This window comes from Olea europaea, unplaced genomic scaffold, assembly GCF_002742605.1.
Source record: "Olea europaea var. sylvestris unplaced genomic scaffold, O_europaea_v1 scaffold589, whole genome shotgun sequence".
In the NCBI taxonomy this organism is placed as follows: Eukaryota; Viridiplantae; Streptophyta; class Magnoliopsida; order Lamiales; family Oleaceae; genus Olea; species Olea europaea.
The window spans coordinates 295,498-315,650 of NW_019264231.1; the positions used below are offsets into that span (position 1 = coordinate 295,498).

Sequence of the window (20,153 nt, forward strand, 5' to 3'; positions counted from 1 at the left end):
GTCCTAATCGGATAGGGTTGGTCCTGGCCAATTCGAGCGAACCCGGTCTCATTTTCCACACATTTAAATGGCGACTTACGACTATGGAATAAAATAAGAATATACCAACAAATTTGTCTAAACAAAACTTCAAGGGGCACGACACCAAAATGTCAGCTACAACTGACCAGACCACTTTATTGCGCAATTACAAAGCCGAGTCCTCTCTTTGCAATATATGTTGCTGTCGATTCACTCAACCCCTTGGAGAAAAGTAAAACCTCCCACTTTCTCTCCTTACACCAACCAAACCCAGACTGCCAAAGATAATTTTTGATTACATAATGTTATAGTCTCTTTATTATATATGTGATCCTCCAGTCCAATCTGACAGGGAAGAGAGAGAGAGAGAGAAGCTCCTCTTATTTCTTTCATTATTGGGTATCAGTTTATATATTTGTGCAGTTTCTTCAGCTGAGCTGATAGCAAATCTGAAGAAATATTGCTATTCTTTTGGTGGGTTTATTTTGTACTTGAATCTTTTGGAAGAAAAAAAATGTCGGGGTGGTGGGAGTGTTATTGCTCATGCGATGATGACAGTTTGGATGAGGATTTTCCTGTGGGAAAAAAGCCTTTTTCTCTTCCTTCACCCCTTCCACAGTGGCCACAAGGTATGTTCTTGGCAATATTTTGTTAAAAGATTAAATTTTTACTTTTCAGAATTCAATTCTTAATTCGTGTTAGAATTGGGATTTCTTGTCCCTGCACTGAGAAAAATCTGTTTTTTTCCCTCTTTTATTATAGTCCTTTTAGTTTTATCAAAAATCAGTTGTTACCTTAGATTCTTTTTGCCTGTTATGTTGAATATAAGTTTTAAATTGCTAATCTTGATAATTCGAAACATATTTGAGATGAAAAAGAATAAAAATGAAACTAGCTCTTTTGTCGTTTTAGCTCTTTAATATTGGGTGGGCGGGGTGTGGTCGAGTAGGTGGGTGTGTATTAATTGAATAGTTGTATAAGGCTATTCAATAATTGGATTCTTCCTTGAAGTATTATTCCTTTTAACTGTAAGCACCTTTGATTATATATTGCTATTACATTTTTAACCCAGAAAAACAAGGATTTGTTTGTTGACTAATGAATATTTACTGTTTCTGGATTTCAAGAAATATGTATTTTATTGGTGATTCCTTATGGGGACTTAGTCAGATTGTTTGAAAAAGTATGACTGAGAGTTCACGGGATATCTTTGTTCAAGGCAAGTACCAAGTATGAACTTGGTCAAGATTTTGAGATATGGGAATGCTATGGCTCGGAATGTTTAATTTTGCGTGCAAATTGTATGATTTAAATATTTAAGTAAAGTTTTTGGGATGCTTAATGCGTCCACACCCAGCTTTTGCAGAAGATGTAAACTTCATTCCTTCACTTTTTGCAATTTGAAACTTATGTATGTTCTTTCGTTCTACGAGAATTGATTGATCCATTGATTCCGCAAGTATACAGATCACGGCAAGTAGTAAAGTGGATTTTGGAGTCCGAATATCTTTCCCATAGAGATTAATACTTCCAATTTTTATTCCAGTTCTAGCTTCGGTTTAAATTAATGTGTTAGCTAATCAACAAATCAAGATTTTATTTTCTAAGTAAATCAACAAAACTAATTTAAATTCATCTAACTAACCGGAGAATTATTGGGATTAAGTGGTTAGGAATTTTGATTTCACTTATATTTCAATCTGCTCTTAACTGATTTAACAGATATTAATACAGTTTTAAATCTTACAGGTCAAGGTTTTGCCACAGGGAAGATATGCCTAGGAGAAATAGAAGTCATTAAAATCACAAAGTTCTCTGAAATATGGAGCTGTGTCCCGCTGCGAGGAAAGGAGAAAGGTGTCACTTTTTATAAGCCTGTGGAAATTCCAGACGGATATTTCTGCCTTGGTCACTATTGTCAACAAAATGATGCGCAGTTGAGAGGTTACGTTCTTGTGGCCAAAGCAATATCCACCACTAAGCATCGAGGTGATGAAATACGGGGATCAACTTCAGACTCTCCGGCCCTGATAAAGCCTCTTAGTTACAGCTTAGTATGGAGTGCCAATTCTCGAAATAATGGAGAAGGTTATATTTGGCTCCCGAATGCACCAGCAGGTTATAAACCAATGGGTTTTGCAGTTACTATTGAATCTGATGAGCCTGATCTTGAAGAAGTAAGATGTGTTCGAGATGATCTCACTGCAAGTTGTGAAGCTGGTGATGTGATATTTGACCTAAGCTCTTTCTTATCGAAGGACGAATTTCAAGTTTGGAATACTAGACCGTGCAAAAGGGGAATGTTCTGTAAAGGTGTTCCTGTTGGGACATTCTTCTGCAGTAGTAACCAGAGTTCTAAAGATGAATTGAACATTGCATGTTTGAAGAATTTTGACTCGTCCCTTCATGCAATGCCGAATCTTGATCAAGTCCATGCACTCATTAAGCACTATGGACCTACTGTTTTTTTCCATCCGGATGAAGTTTACTTGCCCTCGTCTGTTTCATGGTTCTTTGAAAACGGAGCACTTCTGTACAAAGAGGGAAGAGAAAAAGGTTTAGACATTGACTCTAAGGGCTCAAATTTGCCTGGTGGTGGGTCGAATGATGGAAAATTCTGGCTTGATTTACCAGACGATGGTGAAAATAGTGATTATCTCAAGTGTGGTAACCTTGAAAGCGCAGAGTTATACGTTCACATAAAACCAGCTTCAGGGGGGACTTTCACCGACATTGCCATGTGGATCTTTTGCCCATTCAATGGTCCAGCTACACTTAAAGCAGTGAAACTGAATATTTCTTTTAACAAAATAGGTCAGCATGTTGGCGATTGGGAGCATTTTACTCTCCGCCTGAGCAACTTCACTGGAGAACTTTGGTGTGCATATTTTTCAGAACACAGTGGTGGTGAATGGCTGGATGCAAGTGAGTTGGAGTTCATCAAGGGAAATAAGTCGATTGTATATTCATCAAAAAGTGGCCACGCTAGTTTCCCACATCCGGGGTGCTATATTCAGGGCTCTACGAAACTTGGAATAGGATTGAGGAATGATTGTGCCGAAAGCAAGTATATGGTGGACTCTAGCACCAAGTACCAAATTATTGCAGCTGAGTACCTTGGAGACGGAAATTTTACAGAACCACATTGGTTACAATATATGCGGGAATGGGGTCCGACGATTGTTTACAATTCACGATCTGAACTGGAGAAGATACTCAAACACCTTCCATTTTTCATTAGGTTTTCGTTGGAAAATCTCATCGAAATTTTACCAACTGAACTATATGGCGAGGAGGGGCCAACGGGGCCTAAGGAGAAGAACAATTGGGAGGGAGACGAAAGGTGTTGAACCTTCTTATACTCTGGGCTCAAATACTCTCAGTTCTCCATTTTCCCCATGTGACAAAATATTACACTAGATCCCAAGGCATTGTTGGACTGCTCTTTCTAGGAAAGGATTTGCATGGACGACCTCAGATTTATTGAGATAATGCTTGGTTTTTTGTTACAGCCTTACAGGTAGAATTGGAGATCAAGTTCAACATGGGCTAGTCCACGGAGGTGTAAGAGTGTGTGCATGTGTATATGTTATTTCATTATATATTGTATTATTATTACTTCAAATTAATATTTGGCGCCCTTCTATTCTTTGTGGGGCTAAGCTTGCTTATAAATACTTGTATACGGTGTCTTAAAGAGTGTGTGTGGTTAAAAAGTAGATAAATGATAGAACTATATAAAGTTTTATGTTGGCTGTAAATTTACTGCGATCGTGCTCATTTGCTACGAATGGGTTTATTATTACATTGGTCAATGAACTTTTCTCTGTGTTAAACGTCAATTTGTTTTTCCTTTGATCTTTGAACTATAGAAAATGTTATACGTCCATCATTGAAGTGGATTTTGTTGATGGGACTACTGATACGGCCAATGAAGATTCTACTGTGGCATGTCAACACTAACAAATCATGTTTCCAAATGGTCACTGAAGTTTCTCTCGTATTAGTAAATGATCATTGAATTTTAAAATAACTTTTCATGGCCACTTATAAGTGGATCCCCATGAAATAGTTAATGTGCAATTTTCTAAACAATGCCCCAATAATCACTGAACGTAAGTTTGTATCTTCGATTTCTTACTGAAGTTAAAAATGTTAAGTTTTGGCCATTAAGTGTCTGTTTGGGACCGATTAAACTAGAACTAAGAGGAAAAATATGACCGTTGGGCACAATAAAATGTTATTTACTTATTCATGTAATCTGACTCTTTTCAAAAAAGTATTGTACCCACTAGTCATTGTCTAGAACAATTGCTGACAATGCCGTGAATTCATTTCTTCTCAGCTGCATAAATGGGTGTTATGGACTTTTAGAATATATTTTGTAATTCACGTACCGTAAATAGAAAAAGGTACAGTAGCTTTATCTTTACATGTGTGGGGCTCATGAATTGACATAAAATTTGATTTTCTTCCCAAAAATTGCTCTACACTAAATTTATTCAAACGTTAGACGTTGGCAAGGCTAACGGAACACATAAGTAGTATCCCATCGTGTCGTTACCAAATTGTCGCATAAAAAGTGTCTTTCATGCTCACTAAACTTTAAAAATGATCTTCAATTGCTCACTATATTTTGAAAAATATCTTCAATTGCAAAATTTTCAAATTGATCTTTTCGTTATGCTTGTAGAATTTTAAACTATTTTCATCATTTGAAAATTTTAAATTTATTATGCGTTTCATAATTAAAATTAAATTAAATATTGTTTAATTGAGTAATCATTTCTCGTGGATCGACAACAAACAATTCAATCTGATTAAAACTCAAAAAAATGAACATACAATTTTCAAGATTGATTTGTTTCAACAAGCCACCATCTTACAAATAACCTGTTAATGGATAAATTCCTCATTGAATGAAGATAAAAACTTAGATTAACTTGTAAGAATTTGAATTATATCTCTTAATAAAGTTGACTTTTTAAAATAAAACATTAACTCTTCATATACTTTTGTGATTGCAAATGCCATTCAAATCAATAGAATAGAAGATGGGTGAGCACTATTGAAGTCCTTATGAATCCCATGTTACCGGCTATATTTTCAACAAAGAAATAGGGAAAGAGAATTATTCTACAGACAAATATGATATGCGATTAAAAAATTCACAATCTCAAGAAAAGACTTTGAAATGTATTTGACCAAAAACTGAAAAAGATTTAATCTCTGTTTGGCTAATAAATAGCTTTTATAATCAAAGTTATACTTACTTTTTTAAATTAACATATAATATAAACTTTTTTTATTTAACAGTAAGGAAAAAAAAAATCTAAATACGCTTAGAATTGGAAAAGTTAATTAAAAGTAACTTTAATTCGTTTATACCTAGCCAAACATGTCTCTGATCTCATGTGCTGCTGTAATAAATTGCCAACCCATACTAGCATTACTTGCAGCATATATATCTTTGGACGACACCAAGATTTGCTGCTAACACCCACCAATAATTTAATAATCTCATGTGATACTGTAATTTAAAATAAAATTAAATAAAATTGAAGAATATATATAAAGTTCAAAGAATGCATTTTATATATTTATTAATTTAGGATATTTAAAATAATACTAAAAATTTGAAAACGCACAATTACGCATAGGCATGCATATGCTTGTAATGCTTTATGCTCAATCGAAGCGTATTGTCAAGCATTACTCATTTTATAACTTTGCTTAAAACACAATTAGATTTTGTAGATTCATAAGGAAATACGAGCAAAAATTATGTTATATGCTATTTTTTATTTTCGAGCTTACATTACAGTGGAATGTGATTATGTGATATTTTGCTCATTAGTGATTCATTTTGAGAAGTATGCATACTGTATAGCATCCTGGGACACCAAAGATGGGTTTCAAGGCCAAGAAGAAAGAATCGTAGTAGCCAAATAATTGTATATGAGCGAACACGTATGCAGCCTTTCATTCGACAAGCAACACGGGCCATTTTCTGCCCGTAACGAGCTGGACCTTACCAAAAAACTGCTTAAACAAAACTTTGATAAAAATGTTTTAAATGAAAAAAGCTGCCTGTTTCTCTGCTGCCTTAAACTGGCAGAACATAGCTGCCTGCTACTAGCTTCCTTAAGAAGGCAGCTATGAGGTACTAAATTTGATTAATTTCATGAAACGGTTATTGTTACGCCCCTATCTGAACCATTTCGGAAAGTCCACCACCACATCATGCGAGGTTTGGAACACTCATCCGAAGTGGTTCCGAAGTGACTTCACCAATGGTAACGATCTGCTATCATACTACGAGGCATAGGCAATTCTGCGGGACTGACCGAAGCGCCCTCGTCCCGAAATTCGGGGCGAAATGCACTCCGGGTACCTCTGTCAGAGGATCCGTCGCTAATATCAGAATGAGATCTTTGTCAAAATCTTTTCTGCCCCTAGATTTAAAGTGATTTGACGTCTCCATGACGCTAGTTGATGTGACGTATCAACTTTATGTCAACTCAACTCGGGAGAAGTAATTATCCCCCCACTCTATAGACACGGCTGATTTACGCCTATGAGCAAACGTCTTATACCGTCAGATGTATACACGTGTCCCACATCCAATGGTTCTCCTCACCTATAGATACCCAAAACTTGGCAAGAGGCAAAGGTAATGAAACTCTTACTACTTAGCACTCCATAGCAAGCAAATATATATATTCTCCTCCCCACTATTTTGCACAACCTTGGTACTGTTCCGATCACCTGAACCTAACTTGACCGTCGGAGTGTATACAGCCGTCGCCACCCCCACTGGTTCCGACCGTGTGCATCTGACCATGCGTTGATTGTGCGCAGGGAGGAATACGTGAAGTGGCTATCGGTTGGCCACGTGGAGGGTCCAATTTCCGAGGTCAACAGATTGGCACTGTCTGTGGGAAATACTTCCCATTCAAAGTTCTGCATTCTTCACCGGAGAAATCACCAAAAAACTAGCGACTTACCCTGAAAAGGGCACGTTCTTAAAAAAGAACAAAGTCGAGTTATAACCCAAGTTCTCATCACCCTTGAAAAAGGAGATAGAATGAGTTCCAGCCATGAAGACGACAACCCCATTAGAGAGGCCTCTGAAGAAGAGGTGCTCTATAACAATGTCACTCACCAGAGACCCCATCACCAGCGTCGTCAAGGTAAAAGAACAGCCATGCTCTCTGAAGAAATGACTCAAATAGCTGCGGGCATGAGAAACATCGCTGCTCAGAATGCAAGCCCAATGTCACCAAGGCTCTCAAATGCCCCAAGGATCTTACCCAGTGCAGGAAGCTCCTGTATCTCGTTCCCGAGGCCATATGAGCCAGCACAGAGAACGCCCCCTCGAAAGATAAGTGGGCGCGGAAGCCACATCCTATGTGCAAGGGAGCCAGCCAGCAAAACCGCAGTTAGGGGACAATTTCCCTCAAGAATATGAGGAACAAAGGTCAGTAAGCGTCTTCGATCGAATAGGCCAGGACCCTAGCAATAGGGTCCGCTCAGTACGAAGATCAGTTTGGCAAGATCAGGAGCAAGAACGGGCACCTCCTCCTCCTAGAAATAGGAAGGATAGGAAGAACCTAGTTGATTGAGGGAGTCGAGAAGAAGCACCTCCACCTCCCCAGGATATTCAAGATGATGAAGGGTCAAATGGGCCTTGTCAATCTTATGAAATTGACGATGATGATAATAACCTCCCTTTCTCAAGGGAGATCCGAAGCTGCCCAATGCGAGCGAACTTCATGCCCCCTAAGATCCTCAAGTATGAAGGAAAGGGGGACTCGGAGAAGCACCTCACCAAGTACATAACACAGATGAGCCTCAGGGGAGCCTCGCCTGCTTTGAAATGCAGAGCCTTCCACCTAACCCTGAGCGGAGTTGCTGAAGTGTGGTATAGCAGACTTCCTTCCCTAAGCATTAGGAGTTGGCCAGATTTGAAGAAGTCATTCTTGAACCAATACCTCTCACGTAGAGAAGGAGAGGCCCCAGTGCAACACCTGCAAGATATGAGACAGGCCCCTAGAGACGCTGAAAAGCTATCTCGCCAGATTTACAGACGAAATCACATACTGCGAACAGGTCACTAACAGAGAAGCCCTTTCAGCTCTGAAAGGCAGCCTCAACATGAACATTTTGTTCTGAAGGGACGTGCGCAGCAAGAATCCTGCCACCTATGACGACCTGGTGGAAATTATGAGAGTGAAAATCGTCAGTGAAAAAATGATTGATCACCGAAATCGTGCTGTGCACGGACTCCCTCCGCCTCAGAGGCAGGTAGGTCGAGGACCCACAGCGCACCTTGTCACTCAGCAATGGACTCAAGCAGGTCACACAATAGCTCCCACTTCCGGACAGGCACTGGCTTTCGCCACACTGAATGCAATGCTGGTATTGGCATTTGAGAATGCTCATGGCGAAGCAGGACCATCTGGAAGAACTGATAGTAAGAAGAAGAGGAAGAAGCGATCAAACAGGCCCTTGAAAGAGGCAAGGTTTTGCACTTTCCACCAACTTTATGGGCATGACACCAACAAGTGCAGAGACGCTCCTCGGCGCCCGAATCGAAGCGTGCCACACCCCTCCAAGAGGAACGAATATCCTCGCAAATCCGCCTCCCCGAACAGGGGAGAGAGAAAGCATAAAGAGCAGTCACCCAAGAAAAGAGAATCAAGGGATTGGGGAGAGTCCAAACAAAGAGATCAGGCCCCCTTTTTGGGGGGCCAAATCATCAGGGAAATCAATACAATCATTGGGGGACCTCACATCGGCGGAAACACCAGGAATGCCCAAAGGAATTACACAAGGAAAGCAAAAGACCTACCAATGATCACTTACATTGTCAACGAGTCCCAAGAGGCCAATAGGATGGCCCCAATTACCTTCTCCCAGGAAGATGCACAAGGAGTTCACCACCCCAATTGTGACGCATTGGTTGTGAGAGCCGTAGTGGCTAGAAACGGACTCAGACGCATGCTCGTCGACAATGGCAGTTCGGTGAACATACTGTTCGGCTCCACCTTCGACAAAATGCAAATTGAACATGAGTTGATCCCAATGACCGACCCACTATTCGGATTTACTAGAGACAGCATCGTCCCACGAGGGTGGATCACTCTGCCAGTCGAGATGGGTTCAACATCCCTAGTGCCCAACACTTCATGGAATTCTTAGTGGTAGACCACAGATCGGCCTATCATGGAGTATTGGGCAGACCCGCTTTAAAAGATCTTTGGGCCATCACATCCATCCACTACTTGTGTATGAAATTCCCAACTGAACATGAGATTGCTACAGTCCGAGGCCACCAAATGGGCCCCAGGGCATGTTACTTGAACTCTCTACGAAAGTCGGAGCCCTGAACTGCTAACGTGATCATAATTGAAGTTGTCAATGAAGCCAGTATGGACGTGGAAATGGTCGACGCCCTTGAACAAGGGCGTACCTCTGAACAGGAAGAAGACGTGGACATGGAAGAGGCCCCCTGAACAAGGACACCCTCTTGATGAGTTAGATCTCCGGATAATTGACTCTGAACCAAATGCAACCCCAATGGAAGAACTTGAAACTTTCTCCACCAATCCAGAGGACCCTAGTCAGGTCTTACGAATGGGGAAGGCACTGTCCCCTGAAGTAAAAGAAGAGATGATAAGCTTCTTGAAAAGGAACTTGGATGTCTTCGCTTGGAAGCATGAAGACATGGTGGGAATAGATCCAAGGATCAGTTGCCACCATCTTAACATCAACTCCTCATGTGCTCCTCATCGGCAGAAAAGACGTGCTCTCAACCCAGAGAGGTACGAGGCACTCAAAGACGAAGTAGGCAAGTTTAGCCGTAGTGGCTTCATAAGGGAAGTCATCTACCCGAAGTGGATTTCCAACCCGGTCCTGGTGAAAAAGCCCAGCGGGAAGTGGAAGGTGTGCGTAGACTTCACCAACTTGAATAAGGCGTGCCCTAAAGACAGCTTTCCACTTCCAAGGATAGACCAACTTGTGGATTCACCGCTGGACATGAACTATTGAGCTTCACGGATGCATATTCAGGGTACAATCAGATACCCATGTTCCGACCTGATGAGGAAGCTACATCATTCATTACAGACAGAGGACTCTACTGGTACAAAGTCATGCCTTTTGGATTGAATAATGTCGGAGCTACATATCAGAGACTGGTCAACATAATGTTTGCCGAACTCATTGGCAAAACCATGGAGGTCTATGTGGATGACATGCTAGTCAAAGGCCTCCAGGCAAGCGAACACGTAAGTCACCTCGACCAAACCTTTTAGATACTTAGAAAATATAAGCTGAAGTTGAATCCCCTCAAGTGCACCTTTGGGGTGGCTTCGGGTTAGTTCCTGGGATACATTGTTAACCAAAGAGGAATTGAAGCAAATCCAGTAAAGATAACGGCCTTGCTGGAAATGAGGTCACCTCAAAAATCGAAGGAGGTCCAAAGCCTTAATGGTCAGATAGCCGCGCTCAGTCGCTTCATCTCTAGGGCTACAGATAAGAGCTTACCCTTCTTCAATGTGCTTAAGCAAGGAAAGAAGTTCCAATGGACTTCTAAGTGCAAGGAAGCTTTTCAGGAGCTAAAAAAGTACCTCGGAGAGGCGCCCCTTTTCTCAAAACATCAACCAGAAAAGTCGCTACTGCTGTATTTGGTGATTTCGGACGTGGCAATCAGCGCTGTCCTAGTCAGAGAAGAAAATGAGTGCCAGTTGCCAGTATACTACATCAGCAAAGCACCCCTCCTAGCTGAAACACGCTACCCAGACATAGAGAAACTGGCACTTGCCCTCATCACAACCTCAAGGAAACTGAGGCCATACTTCTAGGCCCACTCGATTGAAGTTCTCACCGATTTCCCATTGAAGCAAGTGCTGCAGAGAACAGATGCATCAGGATGCCTGCTAAAATGGGCGATCGAGCTACTGTTCCGACCTCGACATGCCATCAAGGGCCAAGCCCTTGCAGATTTTGTGGCTGAGTTTACCAAAGCCCCGAAAATGGAGGCAACAATGGAACCAGCCGAGCCCCCAACATGGAAACTGTTCGTAGATGGATCCTCAGGAGAGGCTGGCACCGGGGCAGGAATTGTCTTGGAAAGCTCGGAGGGTCACAAGCTAAATTACGCAGTAAGGTTCGGCTTCAAAGCCTCGAGCAATGCTACTGAATATGAGGCCCTTCCAGTAGGTCTTAGACTTGCTAAGGAAATGTAGGTTAGAAAGCTACTGGTAAGTAGCAATTCTCAGCTAATAGTGAATTAGGTCAATGAAAGCTTTGCGGCCAAAGACAGCAGCATGGCTACATACTTGAAATTGGTTCTGGACCTAGTTCCTCAGTTTCAAAGGTTCGAACTGATTCAAGTCCCACGCCTAGAGAATACACATGCAGATGCCCTTTCAAAATTGGCCAGGAAAAAGGATTCTGAGCTACTAAAGGTCGTCCCTATTGAACAATTATCGAAGCCCTCCATTTTCGGAGGTGAAGAGGTACTATGGATAGAAGGCACCCCATTATGGATGCATCCCATCATCGCCTATTTAAAGGATCAAACACTACCTGCTTCTAGAAGCGAGGCGAGGAAGTTAAGAAGAAGGGCTGCGCACTTCATCCTACAATAGGATATGGTCTACAAAAGAGGCTTCGCCTCACCACTTCTCAGATGTATGGGAGGTGAAGAAGCCACATATATACTTAGGGAAATCCATGAGGGAATCTGCGGAAATCACTCCGGAGGAACGGCTCTAGCACATAAGGTTCTCCGTCAAGGCTACTTCTTGTTGACCCTAAAAAGGAATGCTTGCCAGTTTGTCCAAAAATGTGACAAGTGCCAGTGCTTCTCAAATATTCAAAGGTAGCCTTCTTAGAGCCTCTCCGTAGTGACCAGCCCCTGGCCATTCGCCAAGTAGAACATCGACTTCATTGGTCCACTCCCAAAAGGAAGAGGAAGCGCGACTTTCACCATTGTCACCATCGATTACTTCACCAAGTGGGTCGAGGCTGAACCTCTTGCAAAGATCACCGAGGTGAATACTAGGAAATTCGTTTGGAAGAATATCATTTGCAGGTTCGGCATTCCCCACTCCTTAGTGTCCGACAACGGGAGACAGTTTGACAACAGGAAAATGCGAGAATCGTGCAACAAACTGGGGATAAAAAAGGATTTCACAACGCCTCATCACCCGCAAGCAAATGGACAAGTTGAGACAGTAAACAAAACTATCAAGCATACCCTGAAAAGAAAGCTTGACACCTCAAAGGGGGCATGGGTTGATGAGCTTCCCCACGTCCTCTGGGCCATCAGAACCACAAGCCGAACTGCAACAGGGGAAACACCAATGACCTACGGAGCCGGGGCCATGAGCCCGATCGAGGTCGGGGTCCCATCGCACCATCGAATACACTTTAACGAGATCAGTAACGACAAGGCCCGAGTAAACGAACTCCACCTTCTTGAAGAAATGAGGGATACCTCCCAGGTGAATTTGGAAAAGTATCATAGAAAGATGACCCGCTATTATAACTCCAAGGTCAGAAACCGAACTCTTCGCCTGGGGGACCTCGTCCTCAGAAGGGTCTTCCAATCATCAAAGCTAACCGAGACCGAACTGGGAGGGTCCTTACCGCATCCGCAGGGAATCCCGACCTGGCACTTTCGAAATTGAAGACATGGTAGGGAAAGCACTACCTCATCGATGGAACATCGAACACTTGAGGAAGTACTATCAGTGATGAGCTTTTGTTCTGATCCGATCTCAATGTTGTCTAATAAATGTATGTCCTGATCCGATCTTGTTTGTAATTTCCCTAGCTTATTGAGTGCTAAAAATGCCTTAGTAAAGGGTGATGTAACTTCTATAAGTAATGATACTTCAGTTCTTTGTCACATCGGCTAGTAAATTGTTACCTCAGTCATTCAATATGTTTACTTAAGTGATCCGATCTTCTATCATTAACTGGTTATTGTTAAGAGGCGCTTGATGTTTACTTAAGTGATCCGATCTTCTGATTATTGTTAAGAGGCGCTTAATCTTAAGTGCTTGTCATTCATATATGTGTAAACAGATCAACACGATAAGAAAACAGAAGCAACAATACTTGACAAAAATTTCATTTCATTCACTTGAAATTGAGTTACAAAAGAGGTCAAAGCCATTACAAGATTAGCCCTATTCTACAGGAGGGCCTTCCCCGCTAGCCTCTGCCTCGCCCGCCTCGGGGCCTCTGGAGCGTCCTCGGCAAGCCTATCACGCCGGCCTCCAGTAGGTCCCCCAAACTCTGCCCCTAAAGAGGAGATGTCCAGAGTGGGGTGAACTCTTTCAGCCGACCCAATAAGCCTTGGGCACTCTAGAAGGCCCAAAAAATTGCAAAGTCTTCGTACAAGGAATGCTCCTCGAAGTGGTCAATGAAATTTTGAACAGCCACTTCCCCTGCCGTTTTCAGTTCCTCCTTCAAGGAGGCGATTTCCTCAGATTGGGCCTCCGTCCTCTACCTCAGCTCCACTTTTTCTTTATTGGAGGCCTCCAGAGCCTCCGTGGCAAGCCGGTGGTGCTCATTGGCGTGATCCACTCTTCGGATTATAACAACCACCTAGCACTCCACTTCATAGAGCTCCTTCTTCAGCCGCTCTATATCTTCTTTGGCAGCCGTTAGCTGAGCCTCAGCCTTCCTTTTTCCTTTCTCTTCCTCCGCAGCCTTGGCCCGGGCCTCCCTCGCCACATCCCCATATTGCATCGCCTCCTCGAAGCACTTAGCGAGGTCCTCCCTCTTGGAGTTGAGGTTTTTCACCAAGCCTTCGAGTTGGATGCTGGTACTCAGAGCCCGGGCCACACAGGCACTATTGGCAGCCACTAAGTCTTCGGTAGTGCAGAAGGCGGAGTGGTCCCTCCATTCTTCGGTCCAATACTTATTGTGGACCACCGCCACTACAGTCATTTCTGGGGGAGAGCCTCCAGTACTTCTTTTACTGGCTCCTCGGAGTTCGTGCCCAAAAAGTCCATCTTCTTTGAGGGACAAGCTCTTTTCCTCTTGGGCTACCTTGGCACCTGGGCGAGAGGCACAGTAGCAACTAGCAGTGTGGCCGGGGGAGGAGAAGCCTCTGATGGTGCAGGCGTTTTCTCCGAAATGGCCATCCCAGTAGGAATTGTAGTTTGCCTCAGAACGAGGGGTGGCCTCCCCACCGTTGGTCGCTTCGAAGGGGCAGAAGGCTTTTTGCCCTTTCGAAGCAGATTGGCCTCAAGATCCTTAGGCACCTCCTCCTCCATCGGAGGCTGGAGCCTCCTGTTGGCATCCACCAAGTCCTCCATTTGCTTCTTATAGGCGGAGGAAGAAGTCTTCAAAGCCTTCGCTTCAGCCATCATCTTTTGTATGGTCTTGAAGTCGGGCCGGAGAGGAATTTCTTATTAAAGTTATCTACAAGAAACAAGTAAATTAGTACAAGTGTAAACGACTCGGAAGTACTAAAAGGTATTCGGTTCGAGATATTACCTCGTGAGGCCATCAGGTCGTGCATCACAAAATGAATGTTCTTTCTGATCAGCCAATGGTACGACCTCTTCTTTGGAGGTAGCTGATATATGACGCAGATGATGTCGAAGTCGTCAGAGGACAGCTCGCACCGAGGAAGAGTGCCTTCAAAAAATGAACACAAATGTTAGTTATGATCTGAACCGAAGAGAAATAAACAAGAAACACAGCTACAATACTCACTAAGTGACGAGTACTTCGTGGGGACCGTAAGAGGTACCAGGGGTCCCCCTCCATCGTGTCCCATCTTCCGGTAGCCCAACACCACGAGCTCTTTCACTCCTTAATGGAGCTCTACAGATCGAGTATGAAAGGAGTGTGGAAATCCCAAGAGGTCAGGTAATACCAACCCCTGGTCTTATCCTCCCCCCCCCCCAGCTTTTACTTTGGGAATGCAGAGGGTCTGAAAAACAGAGAAGGGCATCTCCACCCCAAGTGACGCCTCTTTCCATAACATCCAGGAGCCCACCATTCAGCTCTAGAAGTTCGGGTTCAATTGGGTAGGTGCTAAGCCATAAGACCTAAGCACCATTCGGAAAAAATGGTGAATTGGAAGCCTAAGACAGGCCCTAAGGATCACCTCGCTTATCGCCACGCACCCTAGCCTAGGATAGCAGGCCCTCTCATCATGTTCGAGTAGGATCATGTTTATACTATCTGGGATCCTATATTCAGTCCTAAGTCTTTCTAGGTTGGCCCCCTTTATCTTGGAGGAAAAATTCGACGCCTCCCGATGCATAGAGGTATCTGCTAGGCTATCCAGCCTCTTCCAAATGTTCTCCCCCCCAAGTATCGCTTCTGCTACTTTGGAGAAAGTCGCCACAATGGGCTCATCCATCCGCACTAACTCCAGTCCCCTCCCCGAACTAGCACTACCCTCAGAAGCCATTTTTAAAAAGGAAATGTCTCAAATATTTACTGAAACTTATGAGTTTGAGTGTTCCCCGGCCAAAAATGGTCAAAAAGAGGTGTGTGGTCACCAAAAATTCGAATTTCTCCCCGTTAATGCTTGAAGAACGCCGAAAATCGCAAAGAGTTTGAGAGCAAATGGAATTTTCTATTTTCGTAAGAGTGAAAAGCTCCAAAAATGCTCAAGTCCGTCTTTTATAGAGCGCTCCAACTAATCTCCACTATTGAATTCAAATGCAATCAATCTAGGCCGTCCGTCGCATCATCAATCTGGGTCGTTGAAATGAAACGCCAGATTTGATCTATACCTAAGATTTTGTATTGACCCTCACGCTTGCATAAAACGCATTGCCTCGGTCACCACCAACTGTCAACAATAAGTAGCCACAGCAGCCTTTTAGGGGAATGGGCGTTATACCCAACTGTCACCTTGGAAATACGCAATAGCTGTCAAACCATTTAATGTCAGATACGCCTGCCTCGGATTGAGCTCCTCACTCAACTTTACAAAGCTTAGATGCACCTAACGCGGAGTCCCCTGTGGGTCATTGTCTCGGTTGCTGCGTTCCCTCCTAAGGTTTACAAAGTTTTAGCCATCTTCCAACGCGTCGTCCTCTATGGGTCAGCGCACTGGTGACAGATGAGCTCCTCACTCAATTTTACAAAGCTTAGACGCACCTGACACGGAGTCCCCTGTGGGTTATCGCCTTGGTCGCTGCATTCCCTCCTAAGCTTTACAAAGTTTTAGCCATCTCCCAATGCGTCGTCCCCTGTGGGTCAGCACACCGGTGGCAGATGAGCTTCTCACTCAACTTTACAAAGCTTAGATGCACCTGGCGCGGAGTCCTCTGTGGTCATCACCTCGGTCACTGCGTTCCCTCCTAAACTTTATAAAGTTTTAGCCATCTCCGAACGATTCGTTCCCTGTGGGTCAACGCACCGGTGCAGATAAGCTCCTCACTCAGCTTTACAAAGTTTAGATGCACCTGACGCAGAGTCCCATGTGGATCATCACCTCTATCGCTGCGTTGACCGTCTCCCTACGCATCGTCCAGTTGGGCAGCACCTCGATCTCACATAAATTTTTTTCCTCACGCAGTAGCGAAGCTTTAGCGCATCTGCCTAGGATCAACGCTTCAGCGAACACAGAAGATCGACCCTCAAGTTCTCACAAATCACGGTTCTCATCCCGAGGCATACATACCCGATCAGGAAGACAAGTCCACCCATAATATAAATATTCATACCTGAACTTGGGGGACCACTACTACGCCCCTATCTGAACCACTTCGAAAAGTCCCCCACCACATTATGTGAGGTGTAGAACACTCATCCAAAGTGATTTCACCAATGGTGACGATCTGCTATCACACTACGAGGCATAGACAATTCTGTCGGATTGACCGAAGCGCCCTCGTCCCTGAATGCGAGGCGAAATGTAGTCCAGGTACCTCTGTCAGAGAATCCGTCGCCAATTTCAGAATGAGATCTTTGTCAAGATCTTTTCTGCCCCTAAGGTTTAAAGTGATTTGACATCTCCATGAGGCTAGTTGATGTGACGTATCAACTTTATGTCAACTCAACTTGAGAGAAGTAATTACCCACCCACTCTATAGACGTGGCTGATTGACGCCTATGACCAGATGTCTCATACCGTCAGATGTATACACGTGTCCCACATCCAATGGTTCTCCTCACCTATAAATACCCAAAGTTTGGCAAGAAGCAAATGTAATGAAACTCTTACTACTTAGCACCCATAGCAAGCAAATATATATATTCTCCTCCCTACTATTTTGCACAACCTTGGTACTGTTCCGATCACCTGAGCCTAACTTGATCGTCGGAGTGTATACGGCTGCTGCCGCCCCCTCTAGTTCAAGCCGTATGCATCTGACCGTGCGTTGATTGTACGCAGGAAGGAATACGTGGAATGGCTATCGGTTGGCCACGTGGAGAGTCCAATTTTCGAGATCAACAGTTATAATTTTTTACTAGAAATATGAGTTAAAGTTTTTTATTTCATATCAATTTACTTCAGTCAGTTTTAACTTCAATCTTCAATCTCTAATTTATTTGTTTTAATATTCAGTTTCTTTTACTCCAATATTCAATATGTTCAGTTATAATAACCATAGATAAGCCTAGGCAAAACTCCCGAACTAAATAGAATCGAGCGATTTTTCTCAAGTTAAAATCTTGAAAGGATATTTGAATCGAAAATCGACGGGTCTGGTTCTGTTCTCGGTTGTAGATCAAGAACCAAAAAATCGAATCTTCATAATATTTTAATTTATTTATTTTAAATGACCCAAATTATTTTATTATTTTTAAATGAATTTTCTAACTAGTTTATTTAGCTCAAACTCAAAAAATATGATTTTTCCTATTACTAATTTTCAGTCCAACTCCAACTTAATCGAATTGGTCTAAGTTTTATCCAAATTTATTATTTTACTGTAGTGTCGTTTCTATCATTTTGGAGAAAATTGAATTAAAACTCGACAACTCCTCTCTTAATTATTGTAAACTGGTTGGCATCCTCTTCGTATGATTTTAACAATTAAATCTATGAAAAACTCAGCAAATAGAGACATAAAAGACATATAAAATTGAACTATGTTATTTTGTAAGAGTTAAGATTGAACATGTCATTGATTGAATTAATATAGCTTTGTAGATGTTAAAAAAATTAATTATAGCACAAAACCTAGAAACCAAACCAAACCAACCTAAACCAAATGGAACCGAAATCGAATGGTTTCATAATTAAATTTGGACTCGATGATTCCATTTACTAAATACCCGAAAATTTTGGATCCAACTCGATTCTCGTTAGCACTGAATCGGACCATGCCCACCACTAGCCATAGATAAATTTTACTAGTGATGAAATTAATCAGTTTCGGGGTGGTTCAAGTACTTCAACCTACTACCATGCATTCCAAAATGTTCCGTTTGATTTAGGGATTTCAAAGAGGATGAATTATTCGAGACTAGAAGGTCGATAAAAGAATCCTAAGATTGTTGACAACATAATACACATAAAAAAGTTTGTTTAAAATGGAGTTGATATTTGGAAAGCATGTTACAATTACTATAGCAAAGAATTTAGTTGGAAGCCCGGTGACCGTCATGCACAACGCATCTGAATAGGTACGAATTAAGGAGTTGCAGAGCAAAACCAGTTGGTCTCGATTTGAAACAAACTAAACTAGTGTTTGACGGTTTTGGTTATACCTTTTCCACCATTGTATATTCACATGAAAAATTTCGTGAAGGAATGGCTACAACAAAGATGTTGCTTACGATGATAAACTCATTAACTTTACCCGACTCATGCATAATTATCTCACCTATGTATACTTCTTATTGCAGAAATTCTCTTCATTTAGATACTACAAAATTATATAACAAAAAAAAAAAACAAGTTGCTATTGAACATTATGATAAAAAATTTTAATAGTGTTATATCATTCACCTCTGATTTATAGACCGGTGGTAATAAAAAAGGTTATATTGCTTCTACAGCTCAATACATTGATCTGTTATGGATTTTACATAAAATGATTATTGCATTCAAATGTGTAGAATATCCTCATAATGTCACTAATTTATATATGCTTTTAAAAAATTTTATACAAGAATATGGTATACAAGAAATTATTCAAAATTTTACTTTTGATAACAGTAGTGTTGACAAATGTGTTATGATAAATTTATTAATGATTTTAACCTTGCATTTGGAAGTTTATTTTTCATCAACACTGTGTATGCCACTTTATCAATTTGATCGTAAAAGATGGATTAGAACATATAAGATTGCCTTTAGATTAAATTAGATAAGCAATAAATTTTATTACTATATCACCAGCAAGAAAGTAAACATTTAACAATTTATGTGCCGAGTATGGCTTACGATAGAAATCATTTGCCACCGATGTAATACATATATGAAACTTTACATATCTTATATTACATTCGTGTGAAAATTATGATAAAGTTATTTCACTATATTATAATAGTAGGTATACATATGGACCCAAACATAATTTGGAAGATTGAGAATGATCTATTACATTCTGCATGAAGAAATTATTAAAACATTTTTCAATGCCACAAAGTAGGGGATTTTATTACCCTACATCTAAGAGTGTCAAACAAGGCACTGGCCACTCGGCTTGTAAAAACGTGGCTAGTGGACAACTCAGGCTCCTCAAATGACAAGCTCGAGCACGAGCCCAGCGGTCGACTCATATGACAAGCCGAAACTACTTAGCTAGCCCACAAGCCTGAGCCATGAGCTCAGGTTCATGGCTCGCATGAACAGTGATCGAAATAGTCACTTTTTGTTTCGGTCACTGAACTTTGAAAAGTGGCCAAAAAGGCCACTAAATTTTTTTCTCTATAAATATTCCTACCCATTTCCATTTTTTCACACGACAATACAACATTCCAAGTTTCCAACAACTCTTTCACCCTCTCTTCCAAAATTCTACAATATACTACATTCATTTTTACAATTTTATCTCCAATTTCAACTATTCAATATCAATTCATTCAATTATCACATTACAAATTGAAAATTACAAATTCACAATCTTACACACATCAACTTTCTTTCCACACTCTTTACTTAGTTAAGTCTTGATACTTACTAT

At 41.8% G+C, this 20,153-nt stretch overlaps 2 protein-coding genes across 2 annotated transcripts; both read left to right on the forward strand.

The window, feature by feature from the left end:
• Nucleotides 1–214: 214 nt before the first annotated feature.
• Nucleotides 215–3,836, forward strand: LOC111389412. The gene is made up of 2 exons (XM_023014333.1): nucleotides 215–650; nucleotides 1,771–3,836. Exons 1-2 carry the CDS (start codon nucleotides 536–538, stop codon nucleotides 3,369–3,371), a joined length of 1,716 nt encoding a protein of 571 aa, XP_022870101.1. The 5' UTR covers nucleotides 215–535; the 3' UTR covers nucleotides 3,372–3,836.
• A 5,767-nt stretch (nucleotides 3,837–9,603) lies between these two features.
• LOC111389415 lies at nucleotides 9,604–11,678 on the forward strand. Its single transcript, XM_023014337.1, has 6 exons — nucleotides 9,604–9,726; nucleotides 9,823–9,920; nucleotides 10,037–10,223; nucleotides 10,407–10,841; nucleotides 10,941–11,243; nucleotides 11,322–11,678. Exons 1-6 carry the CDS (start codon nucleotides 9,604–9,606, stop codon nucleotides 11,676–11,678), a joined length of 1,503 nt encoding a protein of 500 aa, XP_022870105.1.
• The last annotated feature ends 8,475 nt before the right edge of the window (nucleotides 11,679–20,153 follow it).